Raw genomic sequence first — 14,820 nt, 5'->3', positions numbered from 1 at the left:
TTTGTAAATAAAATAGTAGAAATATTTCTTCAATTTCAAGTGTTTTAGCAGACGAATTTGGAGCAGAGCAAAATACGAAAGTTGTAGAGTTTGATCTTAAGTAAATAACTGTGAAATTTCAGATTCTGTGCATGTGTGGTTTGTAAGATATAATAGTATTAGTCTAATAGTTTTAGACAAGATTACTGTGCAGAACATGAAGATTGATGGATATTTTTGATGGCCTTGGAGATTGAATTGGATAAAGTGCAAAATAAGAAGGTTGTTCCTTATTAAATTTTCTAGTTGTTAGTAAAATTTCATTACTTCTAGCTAGAGATGTAAGTAGCTAGTTAAGCATGTTTAAAAGGGATATGTTTGAGCTACAAATCTACATAAATAACTGGAGATTCAAATGAGTGCTATAAATTGAGTAGTACAAAATGCGTGTGTATAATGTATACTATATATATATATAATGCAATTATCATATTTGGATGCTTCTTCTGTATCTATTTTATGCGCTCATCAAAGGGAAAGGTTCATGATAAGGGTAAAATAGTAATATTAGATATATCTAATTAAATTAGTAAATTATTAAATGGTATGATTTTGATGTAGGGCTGATTGGGAATTTGAAAAATTCATAGGGTTTATTGAGTATATTAAGGGTTGACTCCACGGGCCTTTACCTATATATCTATTAAATCAAAATACTTAAATTATCAAATAAATATAATTGAAAATAATCAAAATGTAATTATATTATTTCTCTCTAAAAAAAATGTAATTATAGTGATAAACATTTGAATTAGCTTGATTTTGTTGGCTGGTATAGTTAAATAAACTTTTAGATATTTTAAACATAAACAAGCACATTCTAAACATATATACATAGAGTTTTAAACAATGGCACGTACACAATGAATTCCTCGAAAAATTTAAAATTGGTAATTTATCTCAAAATCAAATATGTTTGGTCTGTGCATATGAAAAAAAATTAAGGCAATAAAGAAAAGTTCTTTCTTTTATCAAAAGTACGACATATTCCCCAAGTTTTTGAGGCATGACGCCTAGCTAGTTTATCCACACTTCAAAATAACTAACACACACACACATATATATTATATATAAAGAAAAAGAAAACTAGAAACAAAATTAACATGTGTACAAGAGCTAACATGACCATAACTAATTTACACACATGAATGTAAAGTAAAAAGGAGCTAGCAATGAGAAAGGAGAGATGTGTTTCATTGATTCTGTTAAAGCATACATATAGAGATACAACAAAAGTAGTAAACTAATTCTAAGGCTGTGATTCCCTTTTTGTGGGATTTAAATCAAACTAATTTAAGCAAAGAAGTAAAGAAAGGAAAACAAATATTTACATCCAATATAGTATTACTAATATAAGATATTTCCTAATAATGAAGAATTGAAGCACATGCATCATCAATCAAGGCCTAAAGCATCCGGCAAGGTGAAGATGATGATATTGATGATGATGATGATGGTGATGGTGATTGGCCATGAATTCTCTATCAATGATATGAATAACATGAAGGAACTCATCAAGACAACAAGGAATAGTGATTGCACCCTTGTGTTCAAACCCATACTCATCTTCAGCCTCTTTCAACAGCCCTGCAAACAAAGGGTGGTTCAAGTACTCCACTTTAACTATAAACCTTTCTTTTTCTTCCCCACTGCTTCCCACTCTTACCACCATGCATCCTTTTGGTGGTGATGATGATGTTGTTGATGATGATGATGACTTCTTGGTGTTGGAGATCATCATGTGGAAGCCCATGAGGTGATGGTGGTGGTGATGGTTAAGGATGGCCATGGATAGAAGATCAAGACAGTTTGTAGGATAATTCACTATTTCTATATATATATAAGAAAGTATATCTTGTTATATATATATGTATAAGAAAAGAAGAGGATATATCATATATATATTATATGTATAAGAAAAGAAGAGGATATATCATATATATATATATACATACAAATAGTTGTGGATGGGAAAAGGGTAAAGACTTGGAACTTGAGTGCATGTAAGCGTTTTATGCTCTCCCACCAAGGGAAAGCTTGACTAATTTTGGGTTTTAGTGCACAAATTAATTAAACTATTACAATCGTTTAATAAAAGAATTATGTGCAAACCGTGACGATAGGGATATATGATGACTTTAGAGGTTAAGCATGCATGCGTGCTTGGGTGATGTGAATTGTGAGAGTCTGATAACAGAAATGAGAAAATTCTAGGGGGTTGACACGTATGCTTGGTTTGGATTTGCATGCATGCATGGGACTCATGCAAAAGTTGGTCAAAAAAAATGGGCGAGTGTTGTCACGCATGACAATTAAGTGCCATCACTAATTTTGTTCATTTTTGTGAATATATTTCGTCCTTTTTTAATATTTAATAATTGTTTAATAAGATTTATGTATCGCAGCGCGGTGCCACAGCGTCCTAAGGACCACATTGGAAATATTGGATGCGTTAAGGATGAAGCCTTTATATATATATATATATATATATATAAAAGCTCAAATCAATGATTGTTATTTAATAAAGAGTAATGCTATATGAGGCGAAGAAATCACACGAACCAGCCACACGACTGATGTGGCTGGTGACGTGGATTTCATTTTTTTTTTTTAAATATTAAAAAGTTAAAAGGGGAGAGGCTCTCTTTAAGGGCATCTTTCTTTCTCTGGGTCGGGTCTCTCTCTCTCTCTCTCTCGAAAAATTAGGGTTTAGTTCTCTCAACCGGCCGTTCAAGCCCCGCCTCCTCCCCCGCTCCTGGCCGATTCACTCCCCTACTCCCGGCCAAAAAGTAAAAAGGGGAGAGGCTTCTAGGGCATCTTTCTTTCTCGGGATGGAGCTTCTCTCCCTCGAAAAATTAGGGCAGGGTTCTCTCAACCGGCCGTTCAAGCCCCGCCTCCTCCCGCCTCCCGGCCGATTCACTCCCTACTCCCCCACTGCTCCTCCCGCCACTCTGGGTTCCCTTCGCACTGCCTCGATTCCAAGCGTTCTCTCTCCCCCGTTCCCCAGTCCCCAACCCGGTTGCCGCCTCCCTGCTCCCGTTCAGTTGCTTCCTTCCCGCCTCCACCGCCTCGCTTTCTCCCTCGCCTCCCTGCCGCTCACTCCCCTACTCGCGGTACCCGTGCCGATCGCCACTTCCCTCCCCGTTGACGGTACCCGTTCTGGCCGCCGCTTCACTCCCCGCTCTCGGCTCGGCTTGAAATCAGGTACAGAGGCAATGATGCCCTAAAAATTTCTATCCTGCCTTTTCTCTCTACAACGATGGCATAGTGGCTTGGATGGCCTAGTAGGCAACCGCCACTGTTATTGTTGTAGAGGGAGGGGGAAGGATGGGAGAACATCATTCAGAATCTGAGCCTCTGTTTTAATTATGTTGGTTGATATACTCTTTGTTGCATCATGTATTTCTTTCTGTCGATGTGGCTGGTTCGTGTGAGTTCTTCGTCTCATATAGCATTACTCTTAGTAATGATGGTCTTGGCCATGATGATTTGCCCTATAAAAGATTATAGAAATTGGGTGGCGTGGCAACTTTAGTTGCAGCCCTTGATTCGTGTTTATACATGCAAAAGAACATAGGGGCAAGATCTGAGCCTTTTTATTCTTCTTAAACTGATTGTTTCTTTGCTATTTCTTGATATCTATCAAGTTTGATGTAAGCTGCAGATGGACACCAGAAAAGACAGTCGGGAACGGGAGAGGGAGGCAGATAGTAGCATGGACTGGAATGACATCGGGGACTTACAACTGTGCACATTCCCTATTTGATGTTTTTTTTTCTTATCAAATTATGGTTTTCACTTGCAATTCAAAGGAATAGAGGTGTCCTTGAATTTGATTTTGTTCTCCCTTTGATTTATGTTTATTGCCATGTTACTTGAGTTGCGGATTTGGAATCATCTGAGTGCCTTTCGGTAGTTAACTCATGGAGTTTTGGTGAGTTTCATAGTTGATTCACGTTCTGACTTTTTATCTGTTAACTTATGTGTATTGATGCAATGGCAAGTTGTCACCTTTCATCTTCTTGTTCTTGCTTGTTGCTTAACTATGATTTTTGGATTTATTTGTTTCACTTCTTTAAAAAAAATTTAAGCATCATGATGACAAAATTTGTTACATTGTTTAATGGGATTTATTTTCTCAAATGATTCTCTTCTTATTGTTATAATATGAAAATGGTCTATTCACTTATGTCATTTTTTTCTTAGTTCTTACACATCTTTTGCTTTTCTGCATTCAGGTATTTGAATTATTGTGTTATGCTTTTTTATTTTATTTTTCTGAGATGCATCAATCTGTCCTGATTTGCTGTTTGAGTTACTTTTGATGCTTGTAGACTTAGAGTTGATGAAGCAGAACTTGATAATTGCATGGCTGAAATGCAAGTTTTCTCATTTATTAGTTGCACTTGCAAGTTTTGTCATTTATTATTTTTTCCTTTCGGTAAGTTTTACTGAAAACTAAATGAACAATGATTGTTCAGTGAAGTGACAGTTTGATAGGTGTTGAGTGTTTCATGAACAAATCAATTTGACTTCTTTCATTTTCTATATTCTATTGATACTGTTATATCATTGTATGACATGTAATACTGAGAGTTTTATCTTTTAGGTGAAAAATGTTTGATTTTCTCGTGTAGGCTTAACTCCTTTGTGCATTGATCATGTAATGGTTGGTATGCTTTGTATTTTTCGTGTTGCTAATTCTCTTGTAGTTTTGTGCAATAGACCGAGAGAATGTCGACAATTTCATTCAAGTCGATGATATCTTCGACCTGTAAGCTTCCAAAGTTGTGATTTTTTGATGAACTATTTGTGCATATTACCAATTGGGGTTCCATACCTTTCTTTTTAATTTAATTTATGTTCTTCTTGTTCTTCTTGTTCTTCTTGGTGTGATCTTGATGCAATGTCTATGCTATAGTCAACAGAAAATTAAGTAACTATATTATCAAGCAAGGAAAAAAATCCATTTTCTTCTTATTTTTTTTTTACAGTATCATATTAGCATCATTGTTTAGAGTGTGGCAATGATCTTTGCTTTTACATTGTTCGTTTTATGTGGCAATTCTCTATGATGCCTATTTTCGAGACCGTCTTTCCTTGATGCAGGATTGCAAGATCGTGTATAAGCATTGAGTAACTCTCTATTTCATCTTTGTATTCGATAGTTCTGAGAATGAACTAGCTATGGTTGACCTTATACAAGGTACTAATAATCGTATCCCTTCTCTTTTTTCAACCTTTTGCCTTCTGTTTTCATGTTTCTCATATTACTTTCTTCTTGCGACATTGCTCCTTTAAGTTGAAGATTTAATTTCCAGAGCATTTGTAAGTCCCCTGGACTGATGTAAGAAATTTATGTGCAGAAACTGGGAGCTGACAGCAACATGGACTGGAACTCAGATACAAGTCCCCGTTTCATCACTCTTGAAGAGGCACATGAAGTCACTAATCTTATATATGATGATGTGTATGCAAAAACATTATTTTGCTAGGAATTATGATAAATGTACTAGATTTCTCAGGTTTCTCAGGTTTCTCCAGGGGACTGACAAATTTTCGTATTCATCACTGCAAATTTAAATTACAAATCAATTATCTTCATTAAAATTTTATAACATGAACACAAATAATCAGAGCTCAAATGAACCATCTCTTCATCATGAACACAAATACATCACAAGTCAAATGATCCATCTCTTCATCAAACATAAGCAACAAACACAAAAACTTTATAACATGAACACAAATACATCACAACTCAAATGAACCATCTCTTCAACATGAACACATATACATCACAAGGTAAAATGAACCATCTCTTCATCATGAACACAAATACATCACAAGGTAAAATGAACCATCTCTTCAACATGAACACAAATACATCACAAGGTAAAATGAACCATCTCTTCAACATGAACACAATTACATCACAAGGTAAAATGAACCATCTCTTCATCATGAACACAAATACATCACAAGTCAAATGAACCATCTCTTCATATCACAACTTGCACCACAATAAGATTCCCTGAAAAATTAAAATGGATAATACATCACAACTTCATAAGACGATAATTAAATAAAAAAAATTCATCAAAAAAAAAATATATACATCTTGCAACTCACCATACTCAGAGTTCATTGCATTGGCTTGTAAAACCTAAAGACGAGCTGTTATGCATGTCCAGATTGATCGATATAGAATTTGAATTCACCTAAGAAAAGAGATTATAATCAAATTTTTCATTACTTAAAATTAAATGATTCAAATACGTAAGTTAGACATTAATGACAATTACAAGAGAATTACCACACTCTCTTGTGTGCAATGATCATCTTGTATAAATTTTTGAGCTAATGCATCTCCCTTTGTTTGCGTCTTCTGCCAAATAATAACATGGATGTTACACAATCAAATAAAAAAAATTCATCAAAAAAAAACTAAGGACGTAATGGATATGATACTACATTAAAATACCTTTTTCTTGTTTTTTATTATTATTTCTTCAACTTTTGACTTCTTCCTCTTAGATGGTGGACGACCCTTACTCCGCACCTTCAAAGGGGTGAGAAATTTTTGGTGTGGCACATTAGTCGCTTCCGACAACGTATGTGTAAAGTTTTCCTTGCAAGTTGTGTTGTCCATCAACTTCCCGATTGCCTCGTCCACATGTTCCATCAAGAACATGTATTTCTCATTTGACATTGCTCCAAGTTCTGCGGCTTTAGTAAAATGAGAACACAATTTATTGTACCGCAGTTTCTCACCACTGATCTGTGGGTCATCATAACAATTCTGTACATATGTATGCATGCGTTTGATGTCCTTCCTCCATCGTGGTAAAATGTACCTAGCAGGAATGTCTTTCACATTCTTCTCAATAAGCACCTTGCAAATGTGCCTACAAATAATCCCCCTGAACTCAAATAGCTGACAAGAGCATTTAATGTCAAATTCTTCCTCATTAGTGTAAACATTGTATACCACTTGTTTTCTGAATGCACCTTCTTTCCCTTTGACAACATCGGACACCTGAAATGAGCAGACTGCCCCATGCACACCAGTGATAGTAAGATTGCAATATATCATCCCTCGCAACTCATCTTGAAACAATTTAAAAATCTCATTTGTGTATGCTTCTTGAAGTTGCTTCTCAAAATAGCAATCAGTGATCAATGGAAAACATGAGTTAAATGAAGCAAAATCAGCTTTGTTTTCTTTCTCAATCTTACTTTTCAAGGCATTATCATATTGCTCAACAAACTGCTTCAATGAAGTCGTCGGACCAACATAACCATCGAAAAATGCATTAACACTTTCACTTCTTTGCGTAGTAGACATTCCAGCCCAAAATATGCCTCTAACATAAACTGGAGCCCAACGATCACGAATTTTGAATAGAGAATTCAGCCATTTATTGCTCTCAATGTCATAGTCTGCCATCATCTTCAAGTATGTGTCTTCAAACTCTTGAGTATCCACTACTTCATACGTGATGTGTTTCAAAATCTTCTTGATTGCTTTGTATTCATTTAAACCTCCAAGCTTCTCGGGAACCTTCTTCATGATATGCCAAAGGCAAAGACGGTGATGCGAATTTGGGAAAACCAGTCTAACTGCACCCTGAATAGCCATACACTAGTCTGTAATAATTGCTTTAGGAGCCTTGCCGGACATACACTCTAGCCAAGTTTTGAAGAGCCAAACATATGTTTCTGTATCTTCGTTTGACAATAAACCACACCCAAACAATACCGTTTTCCCATGATGATTTACACCGACAAACGGAGCAAATGGCATGTCATACTTATTCGTCAAGTATGTTGTATCAAAGGAAATTACGTCACCAAAAGCTTCGTAAGACGCTATAGACCTCGCATCCGCCCAAAAAACATTTCTCAAACGACCTTCCTCATCCATGTCAATCAAATGGAAAAATTTTGTGTTTCTTTGTTGCATGCGGGAGAAATATTTTCCAAGTGCAACGGCATCACCAACACCAAGCCTATATTGCCTTGCTTTCGCAATATAATTCCTACAATCTTTCTCAGTGTATGTTAAATTTTCATAACCCCCACTTTCAACCGCTAAAGAATGAAAATTTTTGCTTAGGCTTATCCCCGCTTGGTCGTTTAATTCAAGCCTTCTTTTGACATACGTATCAATTTTTTTATTGCACTTTTGGAAACGAGCTTTTTGTGGGCTAAGTGCATGATTATGCTCCAAATTAACACTTGAAATGGTAAATCTCCCATCATTGCTAACAATGACATTAATCTTCGCCGGACAATTTACTTTAGTAGATAGCCTTGGGTTGAAGGAGTTTTTTGAAGTAGATATTCGTTTTCCACCTCTTGAACATGCTAGCGTGTAATATTTCAATTTTCCGTCATCACCTAATCTTGTGCTTTTTTTGGTGATGCCAAACCCTTCATACCGCGCATACTTGACATACAATTCATAAACTTCTTCTTCGGAGTCAAGTATGATACCGGCCTCCGGCACAATATTTTCAAGTAAATCCAAATCTACCGGTTTTTCTTTGTCATGTATTTTATAACTTGAACATCCAACTTCCACATCATTATTTCTTTGCTCATAACACCCAACTATCACTTCTTCCATGTTCTTGCTTTAAGTATACTTCTAAACACAAATAAAACAAACAATAAATTTATCAAGTTAAACAAGCAATAAACACTCACATTTTTTTAGCAACATATAAATTTAAACACCCACCATGATCTATTTATAAACCAAAATAATAAGTACAAGCCTAATCACCCACCATAATCTCTTTATAAATCAAAATTAAGTACAAACTTAATCACCTACAATGATCTCATTATAAACCTCAATAATTGTAATTAATTATGTTTCCTACACAATACTAATAAAAATCTTTTGGTAATGCAAGCTTAATCATCATGACCTCTTTATAAACTAAAATACTTGTAATACTTTTGGTAATACAATCTTAATTATTACAAAGCATTACATGAAATAAATTATACCTATGATGGAGCGCCGGCCGGAACGGGACCGGGAGCGGGGAGGGAAGTGGCGGCCAGAACGGGTACCGTCAACGGGGAGGGAAGTGGCGGCCGGAACGGGTACCAGGAGCAGAGGAGTAAAGCGACCAAGAGCGGGGGAGTGAAGCGGCCGGGAGAGGGAGGAAGCCCGGGAGCGGGGATAGAATAGTCGGGGAGCGGAGAAGGGAAGCGATCGAGGGACGAGAGGAGGCGGCAACCCGGGCCGGGGACCCGGGGAACGGGAGAGAGGCGTCGGCCCGAACGTGGGGGCAGGGAGAGGTGAGGGAAAAAGCGGGCTGGAAGCGGGAAGGAATCGCCGGGACGGAGGGAAGTCGTGGGTCGGGAACATCGGCCGGGAGTACGGCCGGGAGTAGGGGAGTGAATCGGCCGGAAGCGGGGGACGATGGAGACACGAGAAAGATGCCCTTAAAGAGAGCCTCTCCCCTTTTAACTTTTTAATATTTAAAAATGAAAATCTCACGTCACCACCACATCGATCGTGTGGGTCGGTTCGTGATTTCTTCGCCTCATATAGCATTACTCTTTAATAAAACAACAGACTTGAAAAAAAGCATATTCCATCAAAACTTTTAAATTTAAATTAAATATATATAATTAATAATTAAACTTATATATATATATATATATATATATATATATATATATATATATATATATATATCACTGCTAATAATTAGGCATCCCGTTTGACCAAAGAATAGTATATTAACAAGTAAAATTTGACTTTTAAGTTTTAATTACATTAAACTCATGTTTTTTAATTTACATATATCTTTGTTTGGTTCAGCACGTACTGCTTAAATTTTTTGGACTTTGAACTTAAATGAGATGAACAGTTATTAGAAAAAAAACAATTATAATTCAAATGATAAAATTTAAAAATATTTTTTTAAATTTTTTTATCACCGATACTAGTATGGGCAAACTACACTTTTAACGTGATTTTGGATTGCATTATGAGATAGATTATATTATATTGACAATTAATTAATGAAGTGTTTTGGAGATATGTGCAAATTGTTTTATTATTTTTATTGTATAACATTTGTTGAAAATTAACTTGCAGATAATCATATGATTTTTTTGGAGGTCCGTGTTTCTAATAGACGTGCACGGTCAATGTTTCACCAAATAATTATTAATTATTTAAATTATTTTTTAAATATTTATTTATTGACAAATAGGTAACAAATGCCACACTTTTACCCTCACATTAAGTTGGTATTATGGGTTTGATTTTAATCATATGTTTTTTTTGGAGGTCCATGTCTCTAATAGACGTGCTTGGTCAACATTTCACCAAATAATTATTAATTATTTATACTAATTTTTTTAATATGTATTTATTGACAAATAGGCAACAAATGCCACATTTATGCCCTCACATTAAGTTTAGTATTAAGGTTTGATTTTAATTTTTTTTTTTAAAATGATGCCAATAGATCAAATTAATAACCGTTTGACATATCTTCTTTAATATAATTACATATTATTATCCATATAAAATATTGTGCTAATAGTAAGAGATTTTTTTCATGCAAAGTGCTTTTATAAATGAATGTCAACAAACAATAAAATTTGCCCAATACTGAATTAACATTGCTATTAAATGTCTAAATTATTTAAGTATTGGTTTTAGGATGAAAAAGTTTCTTGTTTACAGGGTAGAAAAACTTATTTACGTCTAAATTAGTTTCATCTTATTTACAAAACTTAAGTTTGAATTCGGATTGAGACTGGCAATAAATCATCCATATATAGGTTACCCCATTGTCCATCAATCATCATTTCTAAATTTTTAATTAAATAAAAAATATTTATAAAATGGAAATCACATTTATAAAATACAATACATTTTCAATCAATTTAATATCACACAAAAATAAACTTGAAATTAACATCTACAAAATAAACAAAACAAAAGTCCGAAATAAATGGTACAAAAATAAATCATAAAACTAGTTGGCTTCCAACTTAGCTAGCTTGGTCTTAAGGTAATTTGGTAATTTTTATGTATTTTTAGTGATCTTTTGATCGAGCGGGCATTTTGAGATTTTTTTTTTCTTATTTGAATAAATTCTCAATTGCTTAACCCAAGCTCTCAAGCCTCTTATTTATATAAAATATCAATCACTCAACCCAAGCTCTATTTGCTGGGTCGGTTATGGGTTGGTCAAAAACTGACCTAGGTCTGCCGTATCGAGCCCAGTTAATTGGCCTGTGGCCCCTTTATATATATATATGTATGGATGCCTTTCAATACTTGAACATAATAGTATATAACGCATATCTTCTAAACAACCTAATGTAATGTATGCTCTATCATTCTTCAAATATTTGAAATTAAAGTTTTCACTTATAATATATTCAACCATCTTACATTTGAAGTGATTCGTATCCTGTTAAACCTCATCCAAAAAATAGAAGAATTGGAATTAGGATGTTTGAAGAATATTATATGATGTGAGATTCTTCATCAAACACTTCTCTAGTTATCAAGCACGAAGAACTCCTACACTCAAACTAGAAAAATTTGCATAAAAACGTGTGTTGTAAATAAGTATAGTAAGCATCTAAAATTCAATAATGAGCAGCTAGTACTATAAAGTTATAAACTAACCAAGTGACATAAAAGTTGGTAGAAAATGGGTACGTACTAGCCAAAACCGAGTGGCTAATTGTTGTGAAATTAAGCAAAAGTTTAATGAAAAACTAAGTTGCAATTCAATTTACACAAACAATCAACTCTAGATTAACCTTTGCAGCTATTTAAGCAACCAAATCACCAACATCAACAGAGTTCAAGCTAAAAATAAGCTTCAAAACACAATTTAGACAGTAGAAATGAATAGATCCATAAGAATTACAACTAAAACTAGTACTATGACTGGGATCACTCCCTCTTGACACCGCCCACCAGAGAACTTGCCTCACTTCTTCTTCTAATTGATTGCCCCCTTTTTCATTCCTCTACCAGCCTTTTAACTCTTTCTTTTCTAGCTCATCCTAACAGACATTCATCACATGTCTCACCTCCCCCTTATTGGGCACGGTGTAACTCAAACAACAAACCCGGAGACGCATGTGCTCACCCTAAGCTCGCACCCAACCCTTCTCCACGTTAGTCCATTATTTTTCTGTTCATTGGGTGTTGCTTCATTTGAATCTTCTAGTCTCATGTGTAATATGTGAGGTAGGTTAAGTTCAATAGCTTTTGGTGCCTTATATACAAAGCCCTGGACAGAGCACATCACATTCCTTCTCCGCCATAAGCTATGACCTTGTCTTCAAGGTCAAATGCAGGATAAGCTTGAGCCATGTGAGAATAATCTTCCCATGAGTCATCCCCATGATCCAATCTTTCCTAGTGAATCAAGAGTTGTTGAATTGGATGTGCCTTGTGAATGATTTGTCGGCCCTAAATAATATTGTGAGGTTGTAACACTAGACTATTCTCATTGGTGATGATACCGAATGCAGCTGAATCTCGGATATAGGCGTTGGATCTCCTTCAAATTTTTTTAGCAATGAAATGTGGAACACTGGGTGGATGCGAGAATAATCTGGTAATAACAATCGATAAGCTATTGACCCAATTTTGTGAGTGATTTGAAATGGAATGATGCTATCTCCACACCATTTTTATCTGGAATCCTATAACAGTGGAAGAATGCTTCTGCTTTGTAAATCCAATTAAGGACCTAGCACCCTCAAATTGTGATAAATCCACATGAACCCGAGCGGTTTGCACAGGGTGTAGTCATCGCTGAACTGACATCTCTTGTTGTATAAGTTCGTCACCCAAATCCACACGCAATGTAGGTACCGGATTAGGTGTAATAGCCGGCCGAGACAGCTATAATACCTGCTAAACACTTAGAAATATTATGCAAAGATTGTTTTAAGAGTGCAATCCCATTCATCAACTTGAACATCTCGCTGATCCATAGCCGATAATAATCACTCTTCTCTTTGATTCATGACAGTAAACACAATATTATTTCTCCAAGACATTAACTCCAAGGATGCAATGACAATCAGCTTATCTGAGAGAACTTTACACAACTACTAAAGTAGTTAGTAAATTCAGGCACTATTTGTTAAGGCATTCCTTTATCATTAAAACATATCGGGAGGCTTTGAAGCACTTATGTCAATAAACAATTCAAACTCAAGAAACAACAACGTTGGTTACTAAAATTTCTTGGATATGATTTTAAAATTGAATACATGCCTGGGAAGGAAAATGTAGGGGATGATGCTCTATCCATGATTTTTTATTGTTTTTTTCTACTATATAGTGTACTTTTTTCTCTCAGTTGCAGCAACTCCAACAACAAGATCAATTCTATTGAGACTAAAATCAAAGCACTCAAAGAATGACAATTATACTGACTGTAAATTTACATGGCACCATACTTTATTGTGGAGATATAACAGAATTGTTGTTCCCGATATAGCCTCTATAAAAAACAATTCAAGATGTGAAACGTTTTGTCAAAAATTGTGCAATATGCCAGAAGGCTAAATCTGAATTACACATCAAATCTGGGAAGATATTTCTATTGACTTTATAACATCTTTGCCGATATCCAAGGGATTCTACAGTTATTTTTGTAGTGGTGGACAGATTATCCAAGTTTGGGTATTTTATTCCTCTCAAATATGATTTTTCAAGTAAAGTGGTTGCCTAGGCATTTATCAAAAATGTTGTGAAATTAACCAACAGTTTAATGAAAAACTAAGTTGCACTTCAATTTACACAAACAATCAACTCTAGATTAACCTTTGCATCTATTTAAGCAACCAAATCACCAACATCAACAGAGTTCTAGCTAAAAATAATCTTCAAAACACAATTTAGATAGTAGAAATGAATAGATCCATAAGAATTACAACTAAAAATAGTACTATAACTGGGATCACTCCATCCTAACACCGGCTACCGGAGAGCTTACCGGAGAAAACTAAAGAATAGGCCTAACTTCTTCTTCTAATTACTTTCCCCCTTTTCCATCCCTTTACCAGCCTTATAACTCTTGCTTTTTCAGCTCATCCTAACAAACATTAATTTGTCACGTGTCTCGCCTCCTCCTTATTGGACATGGTATAACTCACACAATGAACCCGGAGAGGCGTAAGCCCATTATTTTTCTTTTCATTGATTGTTGCTTCATTTGAATCATTCTGGTCTCGTTCACAACACGTGAGGTTGGTTAAAGCTCAACAACTTTTGGTGCCTTATATACAAAGCTCTGGACAGAGCTCATCACACTAATACTATAAAGTAAAACGCCAATATGATGTTGGTAGATGGTACACATCATTTCAAAGCCAATATAATTTTCAAGCCAGTGACCTATCTTTTTTTCGTTAGGGGGGTTTGGGGGGGATAGTATTTCACTGATATTACACGTCATTTAATTGCCTCAAGCTCAAATTTGTGAAGTTAATAACATGGCCTTCATCATCTTTCATAATAATTCCATCGTGAAGATTTGATGATAAACAAGGGGAAAATATAACCGAAGGAGAGAAGAAAAAGCTCATAAAATGAACAATCAATCATAAGCAGGGAGGGAATAAAAAGCTTTGGAATAATAAAATAGGAAGTGGGTTCTCTAAAAAAACATTCAATCATGCGCATTTATGGAATTTGAACGTTTTAGAAAAGCAAAAAGCATGTTGCATGTATCCTTTGGAGAGAAGACCAGAATATAT

At 35.2% G+C, this 14,820-nt stretch overlaps 1 protein-coding gene and 1 long non-coding RNA gene across 2 annotated transcripts; one reads left to right on the top strand and one right to left on the bottom strand.

The window, feature by feature from the left end:
* Nucleotides 1-1,438: 1,438 nt before the first annotated feature.
* Nucleotides 1,439-1,828, bottom strand: LOC120278606 (auxin-responsive protein SAUR32-like). Its single transcript, XM_039285349.1, has one exon. It carries the CDS (start codon nt 1,826-1,828, stop codon nt 1,439-1,441), a length of 390 nt encoding a protein of 129 aa, XP_039141283.1.
* Nucleotides 1,829-3,120: 1,292 nt separating this feature from the next.
* Nucleotides 3,121-5,604, top strand: LOC120278937. The gene is made up of 3 exons (XR_005541795.1): nt 3,121-3,973; nt 5,149-5,245; nt 5,406-5,604. It is a non-coding gene; the product is annotated as an uncharacterized LOC120278937 (long non-coding RNA).
* The last annotated feature ends 9,216 nt before the right edge of the window (nt 5,605-14,820 follow it).

This window comes from Dioscorea cayenensis, chromosome 16 (genome assembly GCF_009730915.1).
Source record: "Dioscorea cayenensis subsp. rotundata cultivar TDr96_F1 chromosome 16, TDr96_F1_v2_PseudoChromosome.rev07_lg8_w22 25.fasta, whole genome shotgun sequence".
In the NCBI taxonomy this organism is placed as follows: domain Eukaryota; kingdom Viridiplantae; phylum Streptophyta; class Magnoliopsida; order Dioscoreales; family Dioscoreaceae; genus Dioscorea; species Dioscorea cayenensis.
Note: the sequence above shows the minus strand (reverse complement) of the source record. Positions and strands in the feature narration are given on the sequence as shown.

Excerpts from the sequence above, each read along its gene's own strand:
- LOC120278606 (XM_039285349.1), bottom strand. The coding sequence starts at position 1,828 with ATGGCCATCCTTAACCATCACCACCACCATCACCTCATGGGCTTCCAC.